At 30.3% G+C, this 22968-nt stretch overlaps 5 protein-coding genes and 1 pseudogene across 5 annotated transcripts; 5 read left to right on the forward strand and 1 right to left on the reverse strand.

Moving 5' to 3' along the window:
• Positions 1 to 204: 204 nt before the first annotated feature.
• On the forward strand, positions 205 to 1437 carry LOC125809648 (protein AGENET DOMAIN (AGD)-CONTAINING P1-like; annotated as a pseudogene).
• Positions 1438 to 2191: 754 nt separating this feature from the next.
• Positions 2192 to 2806, forward strand: LOC125809649 (miraculin-like). Its single transcript, XM_049489239.1, has one exon. The coding sequence runs from the start codon at positions 2192 to 2194 to the stop codon at positions 2804 to 2806; it is 615 nt and encodes a 204-aa protein (XP_049345196.1).
• A 2312-nt stretch (positions 2807 to 5118) lies between these two features.
• On the reverse strand, positions 5119 to 5727 carry LOC125809650 (miraculin-like). The gene has a single exon (XM_049489241.1). It carries the CDS (start codon positions 5725 to 5727, stop codon positions 5119 to 5121), a length of 609 nt encoding a protein of 202 aa, XP_049345198.1.
• Positions 5728 to 11029: 5302 nt separating this feature from the next.
• Positions 11030 to 11677, forward strand: LOC125809746 (kunitz trypsin inhibitor 5-like). The gene has a single exon (XM_049489345.1). It carries the CDS (start codon positions 11037 to 11039, stop codon positions 11673 to 11675), a length of 639 nt encoding a protein of 212 aa, XP_049345302.1. The 5' UTR covers positions 11030 to 11036; the 3' UTR covers positions 11676 to 11677.
• A 1859-nt stretch (positions 11678 to 13536) lies between these two features.
• LOC125809747 (kunitz trypsin inhibitor 5-like) lies at positions 13537 to 14202 on the forward strand. The gene has a single exon (XM_049489346.1). It carries the CDS (start codon positions 13541 to 13543, stop codon positions 14141 to 14143), a length of 603 nt encoding a protein of 200 aa, XP_049345303.1. The 5' UTR covers positions 13537 to 13540; the 3' UTR covers positions 14144 to 14202.
• A 1078-nt stretch (positions 14203 to 15280) lies between these two features.
• On the forward strand, positions 15281 to 20076 carry LOC125809741 (18S rRNA (guanine-N(7))-methyltransferase RID2). Its single transcript, XM_049489338.1, has 9 exons — positions 15281 to 15456; positions 15533 to 15608; positions 16223 to 16306; positions 16392 to 16447; positions 17388 to 17444; positions 17816 to 17865; positions 18014 to 18166; positions 19332 to 19467; positions 19577 to 20076. The coding sequence occupies exons 1-9, from the start codon at positions 15361 to 15363 to the stop codon at positions 19739 to 19741; spliced, it is 873 nt and encodes a 290-aa protein (XP_049345295.1). The 5' UTR covers positions 15281 to 15360; the 3' UTR covers positions 19742 to 20076.
• The last annotated feature ends 2892 nt before the right edge of the window (positions 20077 to 22968 follow it).

Below are 22968 nucleotides of genomic sequence, written 5' to 3' on the forward strand. Positions count from 1 at the left end.
TTAATCATTCTCTTTATGCCAATTCTTCAAGTTTAGTCGCAAATTGTTATATTGCTGATAAAGATTTCGATATGCTGTAATCTGTATAGTGAGAAACGAGAATATATGAATTTGTTACTCTGTTTTAGAGTTGAACTGTGCTATTTAATAAGATGCAGTACTTTTCTGTTATAATAAACATTAATCACAAAGATTCACTAGAAAATGAATAAGGTATTGATATTAGTTCTTCTCTGTGCCGTTGCCATATTCACAAGTTCCAATTCTGCACCTGAATCCGACCCGATTCTTGACATAAACGGAAAAATCCTCCGAACACAAACTACGTATTTAGTAGTCCCAGTAAATCACAAATATGGTGGGATTTCTTTAGAAACCATTGGCAATGAAAAATGTCAACTTGGTGAAGTTGAAGAAATTTACAATGTGCACGGAAGCTCTGTGGCATTATTCCCACTGAACCCAAAGAAAGGTGTAATACGCGTGTCTACTGATTTAAACATTGCGATTTTGTTTATTGCAAAGTCATTTGCAAAGATGTTGAGTTTATATGATCAATGGATAGAGACGTTTGTCACTCAGCAATGTCCCTCTTGTGTTCAATTTTAAAAAGGAATTCACTTAACATCGAAAAAATAACGATTAGTAATAATAATGATTAGTATAAAGAACAATAATGTAATAACGCGTGCCTACGCTATGCTTTTATTATTGAGTAAACATATAAGTTATTAACCCCATTTTTTCCTGTTTCCATAATTCAAGTCCCTAACAAATTAGGAAAAATAATAAAGTAAACAATTAGGTAAATGGAAACCTAATCACCGTAACTGAATATTCTGCCTATAAATTGACTTGCAAAGCCTCATAGTTACTCACTTTTCATTCAATAGAAACAATCTCCATTACTACTCTCGAAATGGAACGCCACGAATCAAGAATGGAAATGCTCACAGAGTCAGTAAAATCAATAGCATTCAAGAAACAACAGATAACAAAAGTATTCCATAAGGGGGATGAAGTTGAAGTGGCAAGTCAAGTATATGGCTTCGTAGGTTCTTACTACGAAGCAACTATTGTTTCTCCCATTGGCGCTTATCATTACAGAATCGAGTACAAGAATCTGTTGACTGATGATGAATCTGCACCACTGGAAGAGATGTTCACTTCAGCCGCGATCCGCCCTGTTCCACCTCATCAAGATGAAACAATGTAGAAAACGGATTCCGTCTGTACGATATGGTTGATGTATTTGCCAACGATGGATGGTGGTTTGGATTTATCAGTGGGAAAAATGGAGAAGAGTACTATGTCTACTTCCCTACAACTGCAGATAACATTGCATACCCTCGTCATGTGTTGAGATTTCATCAAGAATGGTCTAATGGGAAATGGATAGCTCTTCCAAGACAAGGAAAGATTTTCGACTTGCACTAATCTTGATTTCAACAAGTTCTTGATTTACTGTAATGTGATATGAATGTACTGAATCTTTTTCCTTTATGTTAAAAAGAATTTCAAGTTTAGTCCCAAAAATTGCTTTGCTAATAAAGATTTCTATTGAGGAAATAGTCATTAAATGTTTGTACTTTACAGTGAGAAATAAGAATCTGTAATTTGTTACTCTGTTTTAGCCTTGAATTGTGCTGTATAATAAGATGCATTACTTTTCTGTTCATTTATAACTTATATCTACAGAATTGAAGATATTCAATAGTAACTTTGAGAATTGAGATTTAGTATCTGTCAATAAATTATATGCTTGGATTCGACCCGACCCCATTGGGACACATATTATGTCCTTTTGGTTCACCTCGAAGAAACAACTACTTACCTTCATCAGATATTTATATCAAATCAATAATAGTGTGTGTGTGTTATGCATATTATTATAGTATCACCTGACTATAATTAATTAACGAACATTTTCTTAATTAACCAATATAAATTTCAATGATTTGGGATTAAACCATCAGCTAGGAACACCAAGTTGACATGTATTGTGCTGCTGATTTGGTTATCTTTAGACAAATATTATCAATCATCAAAACAATCAGGGTCAAACACCATCAATCAACCTCTTTAGGCACCCAAAGTTTTAATTAAACCAAAATCCAACCAATGTGCTATTTTTCTTCTATAAAAACACTAATCACATATATTCCTAATATCCATCCAAACAAAACAGAAAATGAATAAAGTTTTGCTATTACTTCTTCTCTGTGTCTTTGCCATCTTCACAAGTTCCAATTCTGCACCTGAACCTGATCCGATTCTTGACATAAACGGAAAAATCCTCCAAACACACACTACGTATTTCGTAGTCCCAGTAAATCACAAATATGGTGGGATTTCTTTAGAAACAACTGGCAATGAAAAATGTCAACTTGGTGTAGTTCAAGAAATATACGATGTGCACGGAGGCTCCGTGGCATTATTACCACTGAACCCAAAGGAAGGTGTAATACGTGTGTCTACTGATTTAAATATCGCGATTTTCAGCACCCACGGGTGTGGTGATCAATCTACAGTGTGGCAACTTGAGACGTATGATTCGAAAACAGGAAAGTATTTTATTAAAGACGGCGGAGTTGAAGGAAATCCTGGTCCTAAGACTATAAGGAATTGGTTCAAAATTGACAAGTATGGGCTTGGTTACAAGTTTGTTTATTGCCCTTCAGTGTGCAGTAAATGCAAAGTTATTTGCAAAGATGTTGGAATTTATATGAAAAATGGACAGAGACGTTTGGCACTCAGTAATGTCCCTCTTGTGTTCAATTTTAAAAAGGAAGAATTCACTTCTTGAGTTTGAACAAATAACAAAATAATAAGAATAAGGACATTACAATAAGTTGTTCTATAAAAGAACAATAATGTGAGCTATGCTTTTATTATTGTCACTGAATAAATAAATGCAATCCCGTTTGCCTAATTTGAGCTCGAAAGATTAAGAGTTTTGTTTAGGGGTGGCAATGGATGGGTCATAATGGGTTAAGATAATAATCGGGTCAAGACCCAATTCAATCCAAATTTGCTTGGGTCAAAACAAGTTGGGTCATAATGGGTTACATTACAGGTCAAGACTCACCCAATTTCTACTAAGCTTAATTGTTTTATTTGTCTTTTAAATTATTTTAGTACCTAATAAAATTATATTTTTTCTTTATTATGGCTATACAACATATCAAATTGAAAAGTAAGCTTTTAAAAAATATTCCGACAAGATTTTTCATGAGCCAATCAGGTTACATATCAACCCAATTTTTAATGGGTTGAAATGGATTGAGTTAATGAATGGGCAAGTTAATAACCCAATTACGTAACGTTTTTGTATGACACTAAGTTGACATGTCTTATTATTGCCTATGGTTTCCACGGCAACGCCACCATATTTTTCGCCGTTAATTGGAACTATAAAATATGTTTTTTCTGTTCGGAGAATTTTGCCGGTTATGTCAAGAACTGGATTAGGTGCTGAAGATGCTTCACAAAGCCAAGAATTTGTGAACATGGCAAAAATAGAGATAAATTGTAATATGAATAATTTCTTCATTTTCTGAAACTTTTGTACTATGATTGGTATTTTTTTTATTTTGGTTTTGTGATGGAGAATTTTTGTATGGACATTAAAGGTGTGGATTGTGTTTTTTTATAAAGAAAATATAGCACATTGGTTGTGGATTTTTTGTTTAAAACTTGGGCACGTACCTAAATAGGTCGACGGTGTTTGACTTTGACATTAAATCAAATATTTTTGTGTGGCTTTTGTTTGACTTTCACTTTTCTAATCCAATGAGCAATTTTGGGAGGTTTGATGGATATTATTTATGAGAGAGGTCTGTCACTTGGTGTGCATGGTATTTGAAATTTTTTAATCCAGTAATTTTGATCTTTAATAATTAAAAGTACGATATATATATATTACTTAATAGTTTGTTCGATTTGGACTTATATATAATTTATACGTAATAGATAATTATGATTTTTACTTTTTAAGAAACGTCTCAATTATATCATACTAACATCTTACATATGTAGAAATATATATTTTTTAAAAAAGTAAATGTAATTAATTTCATTAATCAATGACACAAAAAGATAATTTAACTAAAATAGAGTAGACAAAATTTGAAGGTCTAATATTATTTTTTTCATACTAATACTAATTTACAAATTCGTTAGTATCATATTATTAATTAAAATATATGAGTTGTATATATAATTATATATTTCGATATGATAATCTGTATTTCATTTTTTTTCTTCATAAATGTTGCATATTGTACCAAATATAAAACAAAAATAATTAAAACACATATCAAAAGTCATGTCAAATATCATAATATCGTGATGCGGTGTAACAAATTGTAAAAACATTTTGGGAGCATATATATATATATATATATATATATATATATATAAGTAATTAATTATTTTAATTATGATTAGAGCTTTATTCTAGTTAATTAAATTTCAGCCATTAAGTTAGAACTGTGACATGTGTCTCCAAACCAAGTAAGAATTTTAGGAAGATGAAGAGAGAGAGAAAAATGAAGAGGAGCCAGATCCAATAATTACACCCTTTTTTTCTTTATAATTTGTGCTTTAAGAAATTATACTTTTTTTGGTAGTAAAATGTTTTACTACTATTATTCCTTTATTTATATGATATATATAGTCATAAATAAAGTGTTGGAAAAGAATATGATAGATTAGAGAGTAAATTATAAGAAATAAAGAACAATGAAAAAAATTGTAACTCGATTAAATTTTCAAAGGATCAATCAAATTAAAATCGTATAGTAAAAATACCTACTTTATTTTTATATCAATAAAGTCATTCAATTTAAATTTATTCTCACGTAGTACATTTTATACAACCAAAAATCTCACGTGGAGCTTTTGCAAAACAAAACACACACAAGTTTATTAGCAAAGGGCACTCGATCCTTATGAAGTACATCACTATTATTTGAATTAAGGACAAGTTATCTTCTTCTTCATTTGGTAGATTTATCTTATTTAAGTAATTTGTTCAATTACATTAACATATAGAAACTTGCTTCACCCGACTCTGCACATAACGGAAGCTTAGTGCACCAGACTGTCTTTTTAATTTCAAGAATTGAATTCTCTTTTGAAGTTGAACACGAGAGGAACATCGTTGAGTGCTAAACGATTTTGTTCGTTGATCATATAAACTCCAACATCTTTGCAAATGACTTTGCAGTAAGTGCACACTGAAGGACAATAAACAAATTTGTAACCATGTCCATACTTCTCAATTTTGAACCAATTCCTTATTGTTTTAGAACCAGGATTCCCATCAACTCCACCAACGTTAACAAAATACTTCCCTGTCGATGGATCATACTCCTCAAGTTGCCACACTGTCGATTGACGACATTCGTACGTGCTGAAAATCGCAACATTTAAATCAGTCGATACACGTATTATACCTTTCTTTTTATCCAGCGGGATAAATTCTAAAATATCACCATTTTTGTCGTATTTTTCTTTTACAACGCCAAGTTGACATGTCTCATTGCCGATGGTTTCTACAGAGAGACCGCCATTTTCGCGATTTGTTGGCACTATGTAATACGTTGTGTGTGTTCGGAGGATTTTGCCATTTATGTCTAACACTGGTTCAGGTGCGGAGGATGCTTCACTAAGCCAAGAATTGATGAAGGTGACAAGTAATAATATAAGCAATAGATTCTTCATTTTCTGAAATTTTGTAAGTAGTGATATTTTTGTTTTGTGAATTTTGCATGGACAATTAGAGATGTGAAATGTGTTTTTTTTTATAAAGAAAATAGCACATTGGTTGTGGATTTTTTTAATACTTGGGGACGTGCCTAAATTAAAAGGTTGATGGTGTTTGACCTTATATAATTTATGTTTTTTATTTTTTATTCAGTATTCGATATCCGTATTGAAGTCTGACTAATTCAGATTCACATCGAATAGGGCCCCATTTGGATAGCACTCCTTACAAAGAATTTTTTTTATGCCTAAGGCTTGAATCCAAAACCGGTAATTATGGGAGGAGCATGCAATCTCATCCGATCCACTACTCCATATCCATTAGTAATATATACTAACTAGTGTACTTGGCCGCGCTTCGCGCGGTTATGAAAAGAATTAAAATAAAGTTACATACTAATTTCATTAATTACTTTAATAAAAGGAATTTTTTATTAATCACCTAATATCATAGAAGAGAAACTATGAAAAATATTTAGGTTACATATGAAATTCATTAAGAAATCAATATATGTGAACTTCTGAAAGTTAAATATTAAAAATAAATTTCATAGAGAAAAAAGAGAAGGTAATATTAAAACTACTGGAATGTAAACTTTAGATGGGATCCTTTTTTTCTTTTTTATTTGGGATCTTTTTTAGTATAATTTATCTATATTTATATAAACTTGAAATCTGATCGTTCTTTTGTACTTCTTTGTAATCTTTTTAATTATATTCTTAGTATAATTTTTCGACAATGTGTAAACTCAGATTGCCATTAATAGTTATTATCCATGACTACATTGTTAGCCAACACTATTTTTAATCATTATCCACAAATACTATTATTTGTCGTCGTCATCGCCCAATCATCACATGTTTTAATTATTTTTATTGTAAAATATTAGATTAATTTAATATTTGATTAATAACTTTTTAATAATCAAATTTAAATAAAAATAAGCTTACATATTTAAATGATGAAAAATAACAATCTTAATTAGTTAGTTTTCATATCTTAATATATTATTATTATATTTAGGTTGAGATATCCAATTACCTTTAGGGACAAGTTATATCAGGAAAACAAAAGAAGGTAAGAAAATAAATTTAAAAATAAACATAAAAGAGAATAAAAGAGAGAACTCACTACGCAAAAAAAATTCAAAAAAATGACACATACAAATTCCTATTTCTTTTAATTTTGTTTGGCTTAAACACAAAAATATTAAAAAGTATATTTCACATTTTAAATAAATATTACATTCAATATAATAGATCTAAAGAGGGTCATAGCTTATTCAACTTGCAGTCAATTAGGCTATATGATCTTTGCTTGCGGAATCTCTAACTATTCGGTACGCTCTGCTCTCTCGCGACCCCTACTCTAATCAAAAGACTAAAGGCCCCGAATTATCACTTTCATTCGACGATACAAATAAGATAAAAGCTGTGGGGAGTGCTTTAAGAATAAAGAGTCACAATAATTAAGAGAATTAAGAATGTGGTTTTGGAGTTGTTTGTAACATAATAGGAGTAATATTTGTTCATTATTACACTAATGAAGAACATTAGTTATAGAAAATGAAAAGACAATCAAATTAGAGTTATAATTAAGACAAATATTTTATTATAAGTAAATAGAAAGCAAGGAAACCAACTGTATTTTTAAAATTATAAATTAATCGCAATTTTGAAATAACTTTAGAACTCCTGGAAAACAACAAAAATGAAAAATATAAAAACTACAACTTGACTTATTAATTAAGGAGTAAACAACTTGAAATCTCCTAGAAAAACAACAAAAATGAAAAATATAAAAACTACAACTTGACTTATTAATTAAGGAGTAAACAACTTGAAATCTCCTAGAAAAACAACAAAAATGAAAAATTTAAAGACTTCAATTTTACACATTAATAAATAGTTTATTTTTAAGAAAACCAAATGTATTTTCAAAATTATAAATTAACTTTACATTCTTATGTTCTATCATTTTTGTTAATAAAAATTGTTCCACCATGAAAATATATGTACGTTTTTCTTTTAAGTAGCATATTGATATTCATTGACGCAGTTTCTGCTTCTATGTTTTAAAATATTATAGCCCACAAACACAATAAACTAATATTATCAACAAAAAAGTGAAAGATGAATTTTACCTGAATAAATAATTTTTTTGAAGAGTGTTATCAATATAATATAATCAGAATTACATAGAGGTCTAAAGAGAATAAATAAAATATTTTTTTTTAAAAAAACTCAGGATTTATATCTTCACGAACACAAACAAATAATATTAAATGTATGATTTCAACAAAGAAAGAGTTGTAATTATATTAGACATATCAAATTATGTTACCTTGTAAAATCAAATTATGCAAAAATGTCTAACCATTTTCATTATAGATATATCTGCTATAATCTGCAACATATGATCAAATAAGTTAAAAAATTATCTAGCAAAAGAAGAAAAAGATATAAAATAAGGAGATAATTACATTTAATCATAAGTCCTCTTACGCATCTATTCATTTTTGACAAAACATAAATAATCCAAAAGGAAATAATATAATAGAAACATTGCTTCTTAAGCACCTAAAAAAATAAAAAATAATCAATCTATATAGTGCAAAATCCATTAATCTCCATCTCTTGATGATTTCATTTCACCCTATATACAAGAGTCAAGAAAAATAATAACAATTTGTTAGTCCTAAAATGAATCTCCATCGTTATGGTTATAAAGAGAATCATAAAGATGACAAACCAACATAATTTATCCAGAAGAAACAAAAATATGCTTTGACATATTAGCCTTACTTGCTAATTAAAAGTAATATATGAAATTAAAATGAAAAAGATAATGCACCGCAAAGCTTAAAAATATTGTAACATATCAGCCACTAATTCTCTAACCGAAGATGACTACAAAATAACACACAATTTTAGTGTGATTTTATAGTGTTAATATAACCTTCTACATTAAATAATTAAAGGTTATGAATATGAAAGGTTTGGGAGTTATGAATAATATTAATACTAATTTAAGAATAGAATTTATATAATTGAAGAGGCATAAGATAAGAAAAATTTGCAAGAAAAAATAATTGAAAGAAATAAGAAAAAATGTCAAAGAAAAGAGAAAAATAAATAAATATGAATGTAGGTCATAGAAAGGTGTCACATCACCTTCTCTATGTTCCTCCTTTATATAGATATATAGATTCTTTTATTTTTGGAAATTTTTTCTTTCTTTCCAATCGAATGAGCAATTTTGAAAGTTTTAGCTACTAGTTTTAATTTGATGGATTATATTTCTAGGGGAGCTCATTTGGTTTTTCTTCCCATCAATATATATAATATAATATAATACAATAAAATAAAGATTAAAAGTAAGTGTCACTAGTTATGAAATCCAAAAGGCTTTCATTAAAAGAAATCATTTAATTATCATCTAATTAAATTATACTAACGGATAGTGTATAAATAAAAGGAAAGGGTCAAGAAAGGCAGGACAAGTTGTTAGTATATAAAATCAACCTTTAAATTTCAAAACGGTTATTATACACCAAAAAAAATTATATTGGCCATCATCACTTGTCGAGGAGCAGAGTATGAATTCATGGAAACTAGTGATGTCTGACTATGAATTCCATTCAAATCGAAATTGCAGAAAAATAACGTGCGTTCAAACAAGTATAATATTCAAAGTGTTTATGGTGAAAATTATACTTAAATTATCACTTTTTTCGTAAATATTATCTTAATTATCAATTGTTTTTTTAACTGTTTAAACTGTCACTTCCTTTCATATTAAAACACACTCTTTCATATTGAGTTAATCAAATATTTATATTTATCGAAAACATACGTGTGTAAATGGCCTTCAGCATCGAGGTGTCTTTTAATTAAAAAAAGTGATAATTAAAATATGAAATTCACTTAAAATATAGTTAACTGTTTTACTTTTACCATTAACTCAAATCTAAATGATGTGACAAGACAAACCATATGCTGCAGCCACCTCATAGTGTCTCTCTGAAGTACTCCATTCTACTAGCAAACTGTGATAAAAACATTAGTATATAATATGTATCTTATGTTACTTTTTTTTTTTATATACCACGTTATTATAACTTGAAAAATTAAATAATAATATCTAGCTGGCTCCGATCCAATTTTAGCCCATGGTTTCAGTAATTTAAATATTAAATAATGAGAACTAAATAAAACCAGATGGATTAAATATTAAATAATGAAAATTAAATAAAACCATATGCTTCCATCTCTTATTGTCTCTTCACCCTACGCGACAGGTAAACTAGGAGTACTATATATACTTTTAAAAAATATAATATTATAGTACTTCATCATTATAGTAATTTCACTTTCCCATACATAATTTTCTTAAATTAAAGTTACAGAATCGAGCCCAATCTCATTTAAAAATAAGTTTAATTTTAATATGTAACGAGTGAAATAATATTACATAAATTGAGGTGGAATGCGTGTAACCTTATCTTTGACTGATGCATTCCATTCCAAAAATGATTACTTAATTAATTAGGTCTACATGTATTTCATGAATGAATATATGAATGCCGCGTCCTCTCCTTTGGTGCTTGTCGGTGGCAAATTTATACTACTATGAAATTCATTACTTTAGCATTGAATTGGTCAAATTATTTATATACATCTTCCCGTCTAGTGTTTATTATTTATATTCGAGTCTGATTAAATTTAAATTTACTCCGTATAGATCGTTATTCGAGGAAAAGCGCTCTCTGTCAAAAAAAAAAATCATACCTTAAGCTTGAACCCAAAACCTTCGATTAAGAAGGAACAAACACATCAACTATATCACATCATTTGGTAGTTTTTATATACTATTATTATTTTATAATATCTCTTATGAACAAAAATAATAATCTCTTGAAAAAAAAAACATAAAATTAAAACCAATTTATGAAAAATCAAAAAGTAAATTGACCCAAAATATTAAAGTAATTTAATTTTAAAACTTATTTAAATAACTCTTAAAAAAACGTATCACATAAATTACAATCGAAGAAGTACAAAAATATTATTTTATTGCCGTTACAATTATTAAAATTTTAGCCCCACCACTATCGCACGCCTCCTTCATTACAAAAACGAGTAATGAAGATATGACGATCCACCAACGTGCAAAATATCATCACTCTTATCTCTCTATAAATTGACATCCACTTGCCACAAATACTCATATCAAAATCAAACTAAACACAACAAAAAATAAAATCATGAACACCCTTTTGTTACTATTTTCACTTTCACTTTCAATTATTCCATTTACCTTATGTGTACCCAATCCCTCAAGAATACTCTCATCATCATCATCATCTCCAGTTCTCGATATCAATGGTGATAAAGTTCAAGCAGGTCCCAACTACTTCATCTTACCCGTCATTCGAGGAAAAGGCGGCGGACTTTACCCATCCAACGTTAAACAACACAATAGTACATGTCCTAGAGACATTATTCAAGAGACCGACGAGGTACAACAAGGATTGCCAGTAGTGTTTACACGTCTCGACGCGAAAAAAGACGTCGTTCGTGTATCTACTGATGTTAATGTTAGGTTTTATACTCCGACGATTTGTGCTAGAGAAACTATTTGGAAACTTGGAGCATATGATGACAAGTTGAAACAGTATTTTGTTGTGACTGGTGGAGTTGAAGGTAACCCGGGTCCGAAAACCGTGGGTAATTGGTTTAAGATTGAGAAATTCGGGTCGGATTATAAGTTTGTGTTTTGTCCAACTGTGTGTAAGTTTTGTAAAGTTATTTGTAAGGATGTTGGGGTTTTTATGAAGGATGGAGTTAGGTTTTTGGCTCTTAGTGACACTCCATTTAAAGTTATGTTTAAGAAGACTTTTTGATTGGGTAATTTTTTTTTAATTTGTCAAGTTTTATGCTAAATGGAAAGATTTGGTTTATAATAATATTATGTTTTTGATATAGGAATGCGACTCTTTATTTTTATTTTTTTCTATTGCTAGCTAGTGTTTCTTAATTAATTTTCGTCTATTGGATTGTTATTCATCAAAAACTTGTTAAAATTTAAAAGTTTAATTTTATCTTATTTTGTACGAAAATGGAAAATTTACATTTCAGTAAAGGATTAAGTTTTTCTTAAATTGTCTCTTCAACAATAGGCGTTATATAAATTAAATTGCAATTATGTTTTCGGGATTTTAATGTATACATGACTTTTCTTTTTAAAAAAATTAATACTTCCTCCGATTCTAATTTATATAAATATGTTTAATAAAATACAAAATCAAATTATTATTTTTTTTTGAAACTTTCGATCGAAGATGAAACTGAGAAATATTTAATTATAACTTGAATATTTAGCGTAGAACTTGGGAAAATTTACCTCTTCATTAGCATACAATTTTCTTAGAAGATATGAAACAAGTGAAGTATAATCAGTAAATTAAGCCTAGTTTTAGTAATATTTGAAAATGTTTTTTGAAGTAATCCTTCGTTCTCTCATCTCTGTTTTACCACAAATAAAATTATACTCTAGTACGTAACTACCAAACTACGCATTATATGACTATAAATTTTGTACCAAACTATGAGTAAAATTCAATCCACTATAAATAATGAGTTTATTTATAAAATATAAAAAATTATGGTAATTTTTTTTTAAAAAAAAGTTCTTAAATAATAGAATTTAATCAAAATACTAGATTTTTTCTTATATTTAGGAATTTTAATTGTTTTTCAAATAGTGAGAATTTTTTTTTTTCCACCCGGCGACCGTAGCACATATTGGAGCTCCGACTAAATCCGAATTGCGCACTGCAGGGTCCATTCGGGGGTGGCGCTCTCAACAAAATTTCCTCCATACTCAAGACTCAAACCCGAGACTTCTGATTAAGAATGAAACACCCTTAGTGTGCACCACAACCCATATTGCTAAATAGTGACAAGTTATTCGACCCAAACAATATTTGCCAAGTTTTTTCCTATATTTTATGGAATATTTATGGCCAAACACGTCACTGCGAACATAATTTCGATCTGTTAAGTGTCATGTATATTCTTAGATGCATTAAAGTCAACATCTAGAAGACTCCTCCAGTCCAATCAAGATGTGCGTTCATTATTGAAGCTCCATTTCAGTTATCAACATCATGCTTCTATCCGTCCATTTCAACTTTCGATTTTTGAGATTCAAATAAATTTATTTTAATCTTAAATTTTTCATATATTATTTTTTTACATATTTTGAATTGTTAATTATTGTATCTTATAGTACTTATACTTAGTTTATAAATATATAAATTTCATTTCAAAAAAAGTTGAAGATTTTATACTCAAATTTTTTATTAAACTTAAACTATTTGACTATCGAAAAATGAAATGTGTCACATAAATTAGCATAGAAACAATATTATTTTTGAAGTCAAATATTATTACTCCTTTACTTAGCTTGATCTTTATATCAAATAAGTATTTTATTTTATTTGTTTATATCTCTAACTAATTTTTTTTTAGGAGATGTTTGGGGTTAATAAAAATCAAGTAATATAATTCAAAGAGATTATTTATTCATATAAATATTTTGACAGAGTATCCCATTTTAAAAATCATTGAACACGTTTGATTTAAAATTTCAGGGACCGCCACTACTTTTTTTTTTTGTTTCCCTACCAACAGAAATTAAAGTAGCTTATCCCTTGGCTATAAATTGACATCCAATTCTGATCATTCAACGCACCAAAAAAAAAAAATGAACATTCTTTTGCTACTTTCAATAATTCCATTTACCTTAGCATCATCGTCATCACTATCTCCAGTTCTGGACGTCAATGGCAACGACGTCGAAGGCGGTCCTAACTACTTCATCTTACCAGTGATCCGAGGAAGAGGCGGTGGCGGACTTTCCGCATTCAACGTTAAACAAAACAGCACTTGTCCTAGGGACATCATACAATGGGATGACGAGGAACAAGAAGGATTGCCCGTGGTGTTTACACGAATCGACGCTAAAAAAAGCGTCGTTCGTGTATCCACTGATGTTAATGTTAGGTTTTATACTCCGACGATTTGTGCTAGAGAAACTATTTGGAAACTTGGAGAGTATGATGACAAGTTGAAACAGTATTTTGTTGTGACGGGTGGAGTTGAAGGGAATCCGGGTCTGAAAACCGTGGGTAATTGGTTTAAGATTGAGAAATTCGGGTCGGGTTATAAGTTTGTGTACTGTCCAAGTGTGTGCAAGTTTTGTAAAGTTATTTGTAAAGATGTTGGGATTTTCATTACTAAGGATGGAGTAAGGTTATTGGCTCTTAGTGACACTCCTCATAAAGTCATGTTCAAGAAGACTTTCTGATTTTGGCAACTTTATTTTGTAATAATAAAAATAAATATTTTGTGTCTGATTTGATGTAATCTTGGTTGTGTAAAGTTTGGACATGGCTTGATCTTCATCTACATCATTGTTGTTTATTTTAGCTACCCCACCTTTGTCTCTGTTTCTTCTAAAAAAAAAATACTCTAGTAGTATTATTTTTCACAATATTTGTTATTTTCACGCTTAATCGATAATATTTTATATTAAAGTCACTGAATAAAGATATGCTTTGAGTTAAGTATAACCGAAATAATTAGATGTCACAGTACAAAAAAATAATCAAGCAAATAAATTATATATTAAAGAACATAATACTTAGTTTAATATGATTTAGTCAATTGTTTTACCTACAATGAATTTTGGAGAGAATATCTCGAAAAGTTCACACTTAAATTTAAAGAGGTCTAATATATTTATTTTTACGGTGATAGTGACTTTTATTAACTATAAAAATGATCTCTTTAGAGTTTACATTGAAATGAAATGTTTCAAAATTTTATGTCTAATATAATGTGTAGATCATAATTTAAGGTGAAAATTTTCACTAAAAGCGATAGTTATATTCATATTAGTGAGGATTCATCAAATCAAACCCATTGTCGCATTACGTGAGCTTAACTTAACGTTTAGAGTAGTTGCTTCACTTTTCCAACTAAACACCAATCATCTATTGGAGAATATATTGATCAAATTACATCTAATAGAGTTACTAAGATTTTGTAAACAATATTATTGATCTTTATGAAAAAATTAACCCCGATGCTTTCAGTTAGGGAGGAGCTAGTAACTTGTATGCGAATTCAGCTGAACTCAGTAGATTTTACTCAAATAATATATTTATGCTAATAAATTTATTTAATATATACAAATATTAAATTTTGAATCCTTATTATCACTTAAAATCGTCATTACAAAATTCAAAATCCATAAAATTGAAATTTCATCTTTTATATCTGCCTGGGTTGACCAATTTATAGTGTTTTTTTTTTAAAGTAAATATTTCATATATTGACGGGGGCAATTAGACATAATTAAAAACAAGGAACTGATTAACGGACATAATTCAGAAGTGAGGGGACCAAAGAGAAATTATCTGTAAAAGTCGCGGGGCTTTGCTAGGGTTTAACACAGAGAAATTTTACGCCTTTCTTCTTCGGAAAAAAGAGAAATCGAATTAGCTTGCCGGAGTCAGAAAAATGTCGAGACCGGAACTCCTAGCACCGCCGGAAATTTTCTACAATGACGATGAAGCTAGAAAATATACCTCATCTTCTCGAATTATTGACATACAGGTATATATCCTATTGTAATGAACAATTTTATAGCTATATGGTAATGCTTCTGATATCTGTTTGTATTTATTGAAAGACACAACTTTCCGAGAGAGCATTGGAGCTTCTTGCTTTGCCAGATGATGGCGTCCCAAGATTGCTTCTTGATATTGGTATGTATGTATGTTTATGAGTATTACCTGAAAAATTTGATGGGCTAGATTTAGCATTGTGAATGAAAATAAACGAATTTGAGCATTCTGAGCTTCCTTATATCCTATATTTGTCCAAGTATGGTTGGTCCTTCTGGTTTATAGTAAAGCTTGTGAGGTGCATATGGTCTATCACATAAAGGAGTCTTCATGTTTACAAGGTATTGACTTTTCCTATGCGGAGAAAGTTTTGTAGGTTTAATTTAAATAGGAAAGTGTTCACCTTCTTAAATTGTTGAACAATCAGAGTAGAATGAAGTGTTTGATTGGCCTTTTATACTGTAGCATGGGAAAGTGCCTCAATGTTTACTGGTGTAGAGTTATGCAATTTAGCCAGGTTTGCTTGTGTCTTTAAGTTCACTTAGGTAGTAGTGGTCATCATGTAAACCTGAAAGATTGGAACTTCTGGAATTGTTGCACTTATGGATCCTACAGCTGTATCTTTAAAGCAAAGACGCTTGTTTCTGCATATTCAATTGTTTAGTTTTGAGATTTCAAACTCATTTCACCATATTCAGTTAAACGAAAGTGTGAAGGAAAAACAATGATATTTCATTCTTTCTTGTTTTTCGAAGGTTGCGGATCAGGTCTAAGTGGAGAGACACTCACTGAGCATGGACACCAGTGGCTTGGTTTGGATATATCAGAATCAATGCTTGGTATGTAAATTTCTTCTTAAATGAGTAAAAATTTGATATCTTGCTATGATCTTTATCAGACCGCTATATGGTGGTTTTATTCTAGATATTGCATTGGAGCGTGAGGTTGAGGGTGATCTGATGCTGGGTGACATGGGTCAGGTAGGTTTCTTAGTTTCTTCTGAATGCTTCATCCCACTATTAATTGTGATTTAAAATGCCAGATACACCTTGTTGTTATTCTATAATCCTGTTGCTTGGGCTGTAACTTTTTTAAAGTTGTCAAAACTCGTACGTGATCCACCACCCAGTGTACGTAGCTCATCAGCTGAGAAATCTCGAAGTGCCCAAAAAGGAAAGGGAAATACTGCACATAACTACAGACTTAAACATGCTAGCTTGTCATGAAAACATTGAGCATACTAATGAACCTATCAAAATATATGACAAAGTACCAATTCATGGAAGCAAAGCTTCAGCTTTACCCAGCTAAATATGACACTTCATTTTGCATGATGTATTTTTCTTCTCTGTTTTGATGACAAACAAGTGATGATTTTTAGGTTACAAGTTTACAAGCTGTAATGCTACTCTCAAATCGAGAATAGGTTATTCCACAATTCCATATCTCATAATTTTGCATGCAAGTCATCTATATATTAGGTGGAGTTTTGTATCAATACCATTTACATTTCTTCCCTGAGCCCTCTTAAATACTATGAATATAGATATGTTTATTTCTAGAATATTCTGCCTGTTAGGCTATAACTATCATCTATATTTAGGATTTTCAAGGCAAAGGCATAGTAGACATATTCATAGTCATTTGGATATGGTTTTCCAGCATGATTTGTCTGCAAAGTCTATTTTTTTTTTGTGTGCGCTTAAAGACTGGAGAAGATGAAGGATCATGAATTGTGGTTGTCTATCTTGGTTGATTGTGCACACAATTAGATTACTTATCAGCGGAGTTGTGCTAATAATGCTGTTGATAAACTTTTATGTTGATAGAAATGTTACAAGTTGTCAAATAATGGGTAGTTCAAATTTGTTCATGTTCTTTTATAGAATGGCATAAATTATCTGTTTGCATCTATCGTAGGGCTTAGGGCTTCGATCTGGTATTTTGGATGGTGCCATCAGTATCTCAGCTGTGCAGGTATTTTTTTCCCTCTTCTTTGTTGAGATCTTCAATTTTCTGAGCTGATAATGATGATAGTTACCAGGGGAGCCTTGACAATTTAGAGTTATGTGTGAAATGTTATCTATTGTTTTTTCATAATCAATTTTGTGCTTTTGATATGAAATAATTAGCGTATGTACTACTTTGAAGTTTCAAGAGGCACGTCTTGCCATAGTCCTCATAATCTCATCATCTCCTTGCAAACATTCTCTGGTTATGACTTCAATTTGGTACCTGTATGAATTTCCTTTAGTTGGTTTTGGGTGAATTATCAATACACACCGATTTGTATAGCTTCTTAAGGCATATTGCTTATCAGTTCTGATGTACTTAATTTTCCTGAGCAGTGGTTGTGCAATGCTGACAAATCTTGTCATGAACCTCGGATAAGATTGAAGTAAGTAAAAAAAAATCTTTTCTTATTGTTAGTTGGTCAATTGTGATGTTAATCTCCTCATGATCCATTTATGATGTCATTGTAGTTGAATGATTTCATACTCCTTCTAGCTATCTAAGTAGTATGAATTTTATTCATAACACTGCAGGGCTTTCTTTAGTTCCTTGTATAGATGTTTGGGAAGGGGAGCAAGAGCAGTACTCCAGATCTATCCTGAAAATCTTGCTCAGAGAGAGCTGATTCTGGGTTTTGCCATGCGAGCTGGATTTTCTGGAGGCATAGTTGTTGACTACCCACACAGGTTAGTAACCTATAGATTTAATTTACTGTCATTTTTTCCTAATTTTGTTGTGAAATAGTTTGAAAATTTAGCAGTTTACCCAAGTGCAGCTCATTCCTCAATGGTCCACCCCTGACCTAAATGTACCTGACATGTACAAAGGGAAGTCTTATATGGCTAAGTTGCACTTTTTTCATTCTAGTTACAGCTTAGTTGTGTGAACTTTTGTAGCATGTTACCCTTCAATTTATTTGAATTGAGATAGTTTAGGCCATCTGTAAGCAGCATCAATCAAAGTAAATAAGCACTTGTCAACCACAGACTGGCTTTTGCGACCGTTAGTTCCTCCTGTGGACTTCCCTATACCTCTCTCATGCTCAGCATATGTGCCAAAGGCACTTTTGGAACGTTGACCAAGTACACACTATTGCTCTAATATTGATAGAACTGCTTTACAAATTGATTAGCCAAAGACAAACTGTTTTTTCTCAAAAAGTATTTTTTGAAAAGCACTTCTGACAGAACACTGTTCAAAATAAACAGGTTTTAGAAGTTCGGCCAAACTGACTATTAATCTTACTAAGCACCCTCCTAACAATTGTTAAGAGTGGGTTGGTGTATAAAGATTAATAGTTTACTTGCCTAAGATGAGGTTTAGCAAATAAAGGACCAACCTGTATTACATAATTTATTTTTTTTAATTTGGTCAATTCCATTAGTACGACGAAGCTAGGTTGCGTTTTGGAAGTAAAACTTTAATGTGTAGAACACAAAAGGGAAATGACTGAAGCAAGCAAAGTAACTGAAATAAAGACCCAGAAAGTGCAAAACGATTTTATCCCTTTTTTATGTAGCTGCAAAAAGATGCATGAAACAAGTTATTTCTTCCACTCTTTCTTTTATTAAGTTATTTTTCTACCTTATATCGTTATATCACGCTAAAGATTTTGCTTTTGTACTTGGAAAAGATATTGCCTTAGTAACAAAGATTATTATGAATTGACCAGTATCAGTTAGTGTAAGCTTAACCAAAAGTAGAACCAAGGAACCTGAATTTTTTGGTGCTTGAGATGTATGTTAGCTTTGCCCCAGGATATGATTACAATGCACTTTCAAGTGAAGGTTCATTTTGTTTTGATTTGGTTGCTGTCCTGACATAAGATTGTATGTTGTTTTGTTGTCGCAGTTCTAAAAGGAGGAAGGAATACTTAGTTCTCACTTGTGGTCCACCGTCTCTCAGCACCACTACTCCCGAAGGAAAGGGTGAAGATGGAGAGAGTTGTTCTGATGAAGACAGTAGCGAAGATGAAGAAAACCAGACAGTAAGTAATTCAAGGGCACTTAACTTACCGCCACTGAAGCTAATCAGTGTCTTTCCTCCTCCCAAAACCATTTTTTTTTTGTTTTTACTCCCATCACCCTACTGTGCAGGTTTGCATATCTGACAGGCGCAGGCCTAGAAAAAAGCAAAAGGTGAACAAGAAAGGCAAAGGGAGGGACTGGGTTCTGAGGAAGAAAGAACAGATGAGGAAAAAGGGGAATGCGGTTCCTGCAGATAGCAAATACACCGCACGTAAAAGAAAAGATCGGTTTTGATCCATTAGTAAGATATATTCGGGTTGATTTATATGTTTTGAACAGAACTTCAGCACAAGGAGCTAAAATTATTGCTTATTGACCGAAGTGAGAAGCAAAAATATTCTGATAAAAGACGTTCCTCAGATTGTTTAAAGATTCTGGGACAGTTTTGTGAGACCTGAATACAATTTTTCAGCTGAGTTCCAAGAGTAAACAAGACGGTCTATAGTTTCTTGGTTCTTTACGTATGATTTTTTTTCAGTTGGAGGTTGTTTTTCGATAGATCAACGTAGTATGTATTTAACCCCTTCTGGAGTTGATCACTGGTTGAATACTTTATTTTCTTATGCAGTAGAAATTGTGTTTATTTATCTTTCTAAGTGGGGGGATTCATTGGCAGTTCCATCTTATGGTAAAAGTCCCAAATAGTACTAGTTATGAATTAAATTGGGTTAAAAGAGGAGATCGAGTAATTTAAATGAAATTGGATAGTTTTGATCGATTTTGAGAAATTCCTTTTATTATGGATATTTATGTTAAGTTTAGTAATGGTAGAAATATAAATAATTCGATATTGTAATGAAAGATAAAAAAAATTAATTTATACATGAAAGTTAACGGAATATTTATGATGCTTTTCCCTTCAATAAATTAAGAACTATACAATTATTAAAGGGTCCGAGAAAGGATTGAATTCACTTGTAATCTACTGGAATCTTCTTCATCTTCAGTTGTTGAGGATCATAATCTTGATTATCAACGGTCTTTGATCATCTTGAGAAACTGGAGCCACACATATTTCCAATTTATTTTGATCAATAAAATCAACAATATTACTATTTGAAGTATCACCTATTTTCTCATCTCCTATATAAGTAAAGTTATCATAATTGAGATATGGACATATATTTGGATCATATCCATGAAAATCATGATTTTGTCCATTTGAATAATTATTATCAAAATTGTCCATAACACCACAGGGTAGATGAGAAAAACTTGGTTGCATGGTTGAAGTGGAAGCAATGTCAGTAATATCTATGTGTGGTTGATATTGTTGCAATGAAAAATGTTCATCTGATCACAATGAATTATTAAAAATTTGATCATTGTCATTCTTCTTTCTACTTTGATTATATATCACACAAAGTGTTAACTCATAATCTGACTAAAAAAAAAAAAAAGTTAGTCAAATATAATCAAAGAATATACTTGAAAAATAGGAAGGAAATTAAATAAAAAGTTTACATACCTCTTTGATTAGTAGTGGAGAATTGGTAGGAAATCTATACTCGGACATAAGCCAAGAAGTTTTTTTGCCTTTTGAATTATTTGGATTTGATTTAATGTAGGCAAGAGGTGTTTTTGTTCCAATTGTATTATTATTTTTTACTATATCTTTACGCGCTTGTGTAGATTTCCAATAACCTTTTCCTGAATGTAAATTTCTCTCAAGTTTATTTCCATTACCAAACTTCTTTTTTGCCAAAGTAAAGAAATACATACGTCCATTCCAGTGTTCTTCAACAAACCCTAGCAAGCAAAATAAACTCAAATTAGTATATCCTTAATCAATAAAATCGTGATAAAAACTTAAATTTGGAATAAAAAGAGGTTAATATCCCACAAATTCTCTTCCTGACCAAAATGTTACTCCCTCCGTCCACTTTTATTTGTCATGTTGCACTTTTCGAAAGTCAATTTGACTAATTTTCAAACTTAAATTAGATTACATTAATTCGATATTTTAAACAAAAAATTTAGATATTCAAAAACTATACGAAAAGTACTATACATTGCAATTTTTTGCATATCAATATGATGAAAAAATATATTGTAAAAGTTAGTTAAATTTTTTATAGTTTGACTCTAAAACTGGAAAGTATGACAATTAATAGTGGACGGAGGGAGTACAGAAAGACTAGCCAAATATAGAAACTTTATGTTTATGGTAAGAAACTCAGGACAAATACTTAATAAATTCATCAAAAATTTAAATCAAAGCCATAAATCAGGAGGAATTTTTTTTAATTAAACAAACGCTAGCTAAGGATAAGAATGTGTACCGGATAGTTTATGAGGTTCATATTGATAAATATCAAGATCAGTAAAAATTCCAGGTAGAATATAACCATTAGAAGCTTTAAGTTTCAAATAAATATTCAATTCTTCATCCGTTGGCACAAAATGGAAGCCTATTGGTAATAGATTCTTCCATTGACGATCATATTCATAATTTGATAAAGTCATAACAATTCAAACAATAAACAAATAGAGCAAGACTATACTATAAATTTTCAATACGAAATTTTAGGATTTATGAAATAAAGAATCAGAGAGAATTGAGTGTATTTATAGAAATATTTTGGTTATCCTACTTAATGTATGATTTAGATTAGAAAAATAGAATACAATGTGAAATGGATTAATTTTGAAAATTCCACTTAATTTGTAATTTGGATTAGAAAGGAAAAGATTAATTTTGGCAATTTATAAATATGGATTCTACTGTACTTTTACCGGAACAAGTTAGCTAACACCGGTTCGAATTGTTTGCCATTGAGCGGCATTTTAGTTTTTAAAACTGCCGAATTATTAATATATTTGAAATTATTTTTGAGATGCAAAGTTATTTCTTTATTTTTAATAAAAATGTTTACTTTTTTTTATTAATAGTACTTCATTCGTTTTAATCGTTTGTGGGATTTTGATTGACACGGATTTTTTAAGAAAAAGAAAAAGTAAAAAAGAACTATATACGGATAAGTTCTTATAGAATATGAAATCATTTCTATTTAAAAGGGAATTACTAAGAGTTTTCATGTTTTGGATATTAAAGAGCTTAGTATTCATGTTTTGGATATTAAAGGGGTGACTCAAGCAGCGGCCTAAAGTCAAAAATAAATCGTAGACCTTAAATGCTTTATTTTTTATTTAAAGTGTACTCTTTTAGTTTTAAAAAAAATACAGAGTTGTTAATATATTTGAAATTATTTTTGAGATGCAAAGTTATTTCTTTTTTTTTTAAAGAAAAAGTTTACTTTTTCTATCGATGATATTTCATCCGTTTCAATCGTTTGTCGGATTTTGATTTGATATGAAATTTTTAAAAAATTAGTAAAAAATATTAAGAACATGTTATTACTAACCAATAAATACGTTTTCACAACTTTCAAATTTCCATTCCAACACAATATTATATAGATACAAATAGATAAATATTTGGCTGATGCACACACGGGCAC

Source organism: Solanum verrucosum, unplaced genomic scaffold (assembly GCF_900185275.1).
Source record: "Solanum verrucosum unplaced genomic scaffold, falcon-dt-bn FXZP01000121.1, whole genome shotgun sequence".
Classification (NCBI taxonomy): Eukaryota; Viridiplantae; Streptophyta; class Magnoliopsida; order Solanales; family Solanaceae; genus Solanum; species Solanum verrucosum.

What these genes read in the sequence shown, in the direction of transcription:
- LOC125809746 (XM_049489345.1), top strand. Translation starts at nt 11,037, where the DNA reads ATGAACACCCTTTTGTTACTATTTTCACTTTCACTTTCAATTATTCCA.
- LOC125809649 (XM_049489239.1), top strand. Translation starts at nt 2,192, where the DNA reads ATGAATAAAGTTTTGCTATTACTTCTTCTCTGTGTCTTTGCCATCTTC.
- LOC125809650 (XM_049489241.1), bottom strand. Translation starts at nt 5,727, where the DNA reads ATGAAGAATCTATTGCTTATATTATTACTTGTCACCTTCATCAATTCT.
- LOC125809741 (XM_049489338.1), top strand. Translation starts at nt 15,361, where the DNA reads ATGTCGAGACCGGAACTCCTAGCACCGCCGGAAATTTTCTACAATGAC. An exon ending in TGCTGGGTGACATGGGTCAG is followed by an intron (nt 16,448 to 17,387) that starts GTAGGTTTCTTA and finishes CATCTATCGTAG; the next exon opens with GGCTTAGGGCTTCGATCTGG. An exon ending in AAGATGAAGAAAACCAGACA is followed by an intron (nt 19,468 to 19,576) that starts GTAAGTAATTCA and finishes CCTACTGTGCAG; the next exon opens with GTTTGCATATCTGACAGGCG.
- LOC125809747 (XM_049489346.1), top strand. Translation starts at nt 13,541, where the DNA reads ATGAACATTCTTTTGCTACTTTCAATAATTCCATTTACCTTAGCATCA.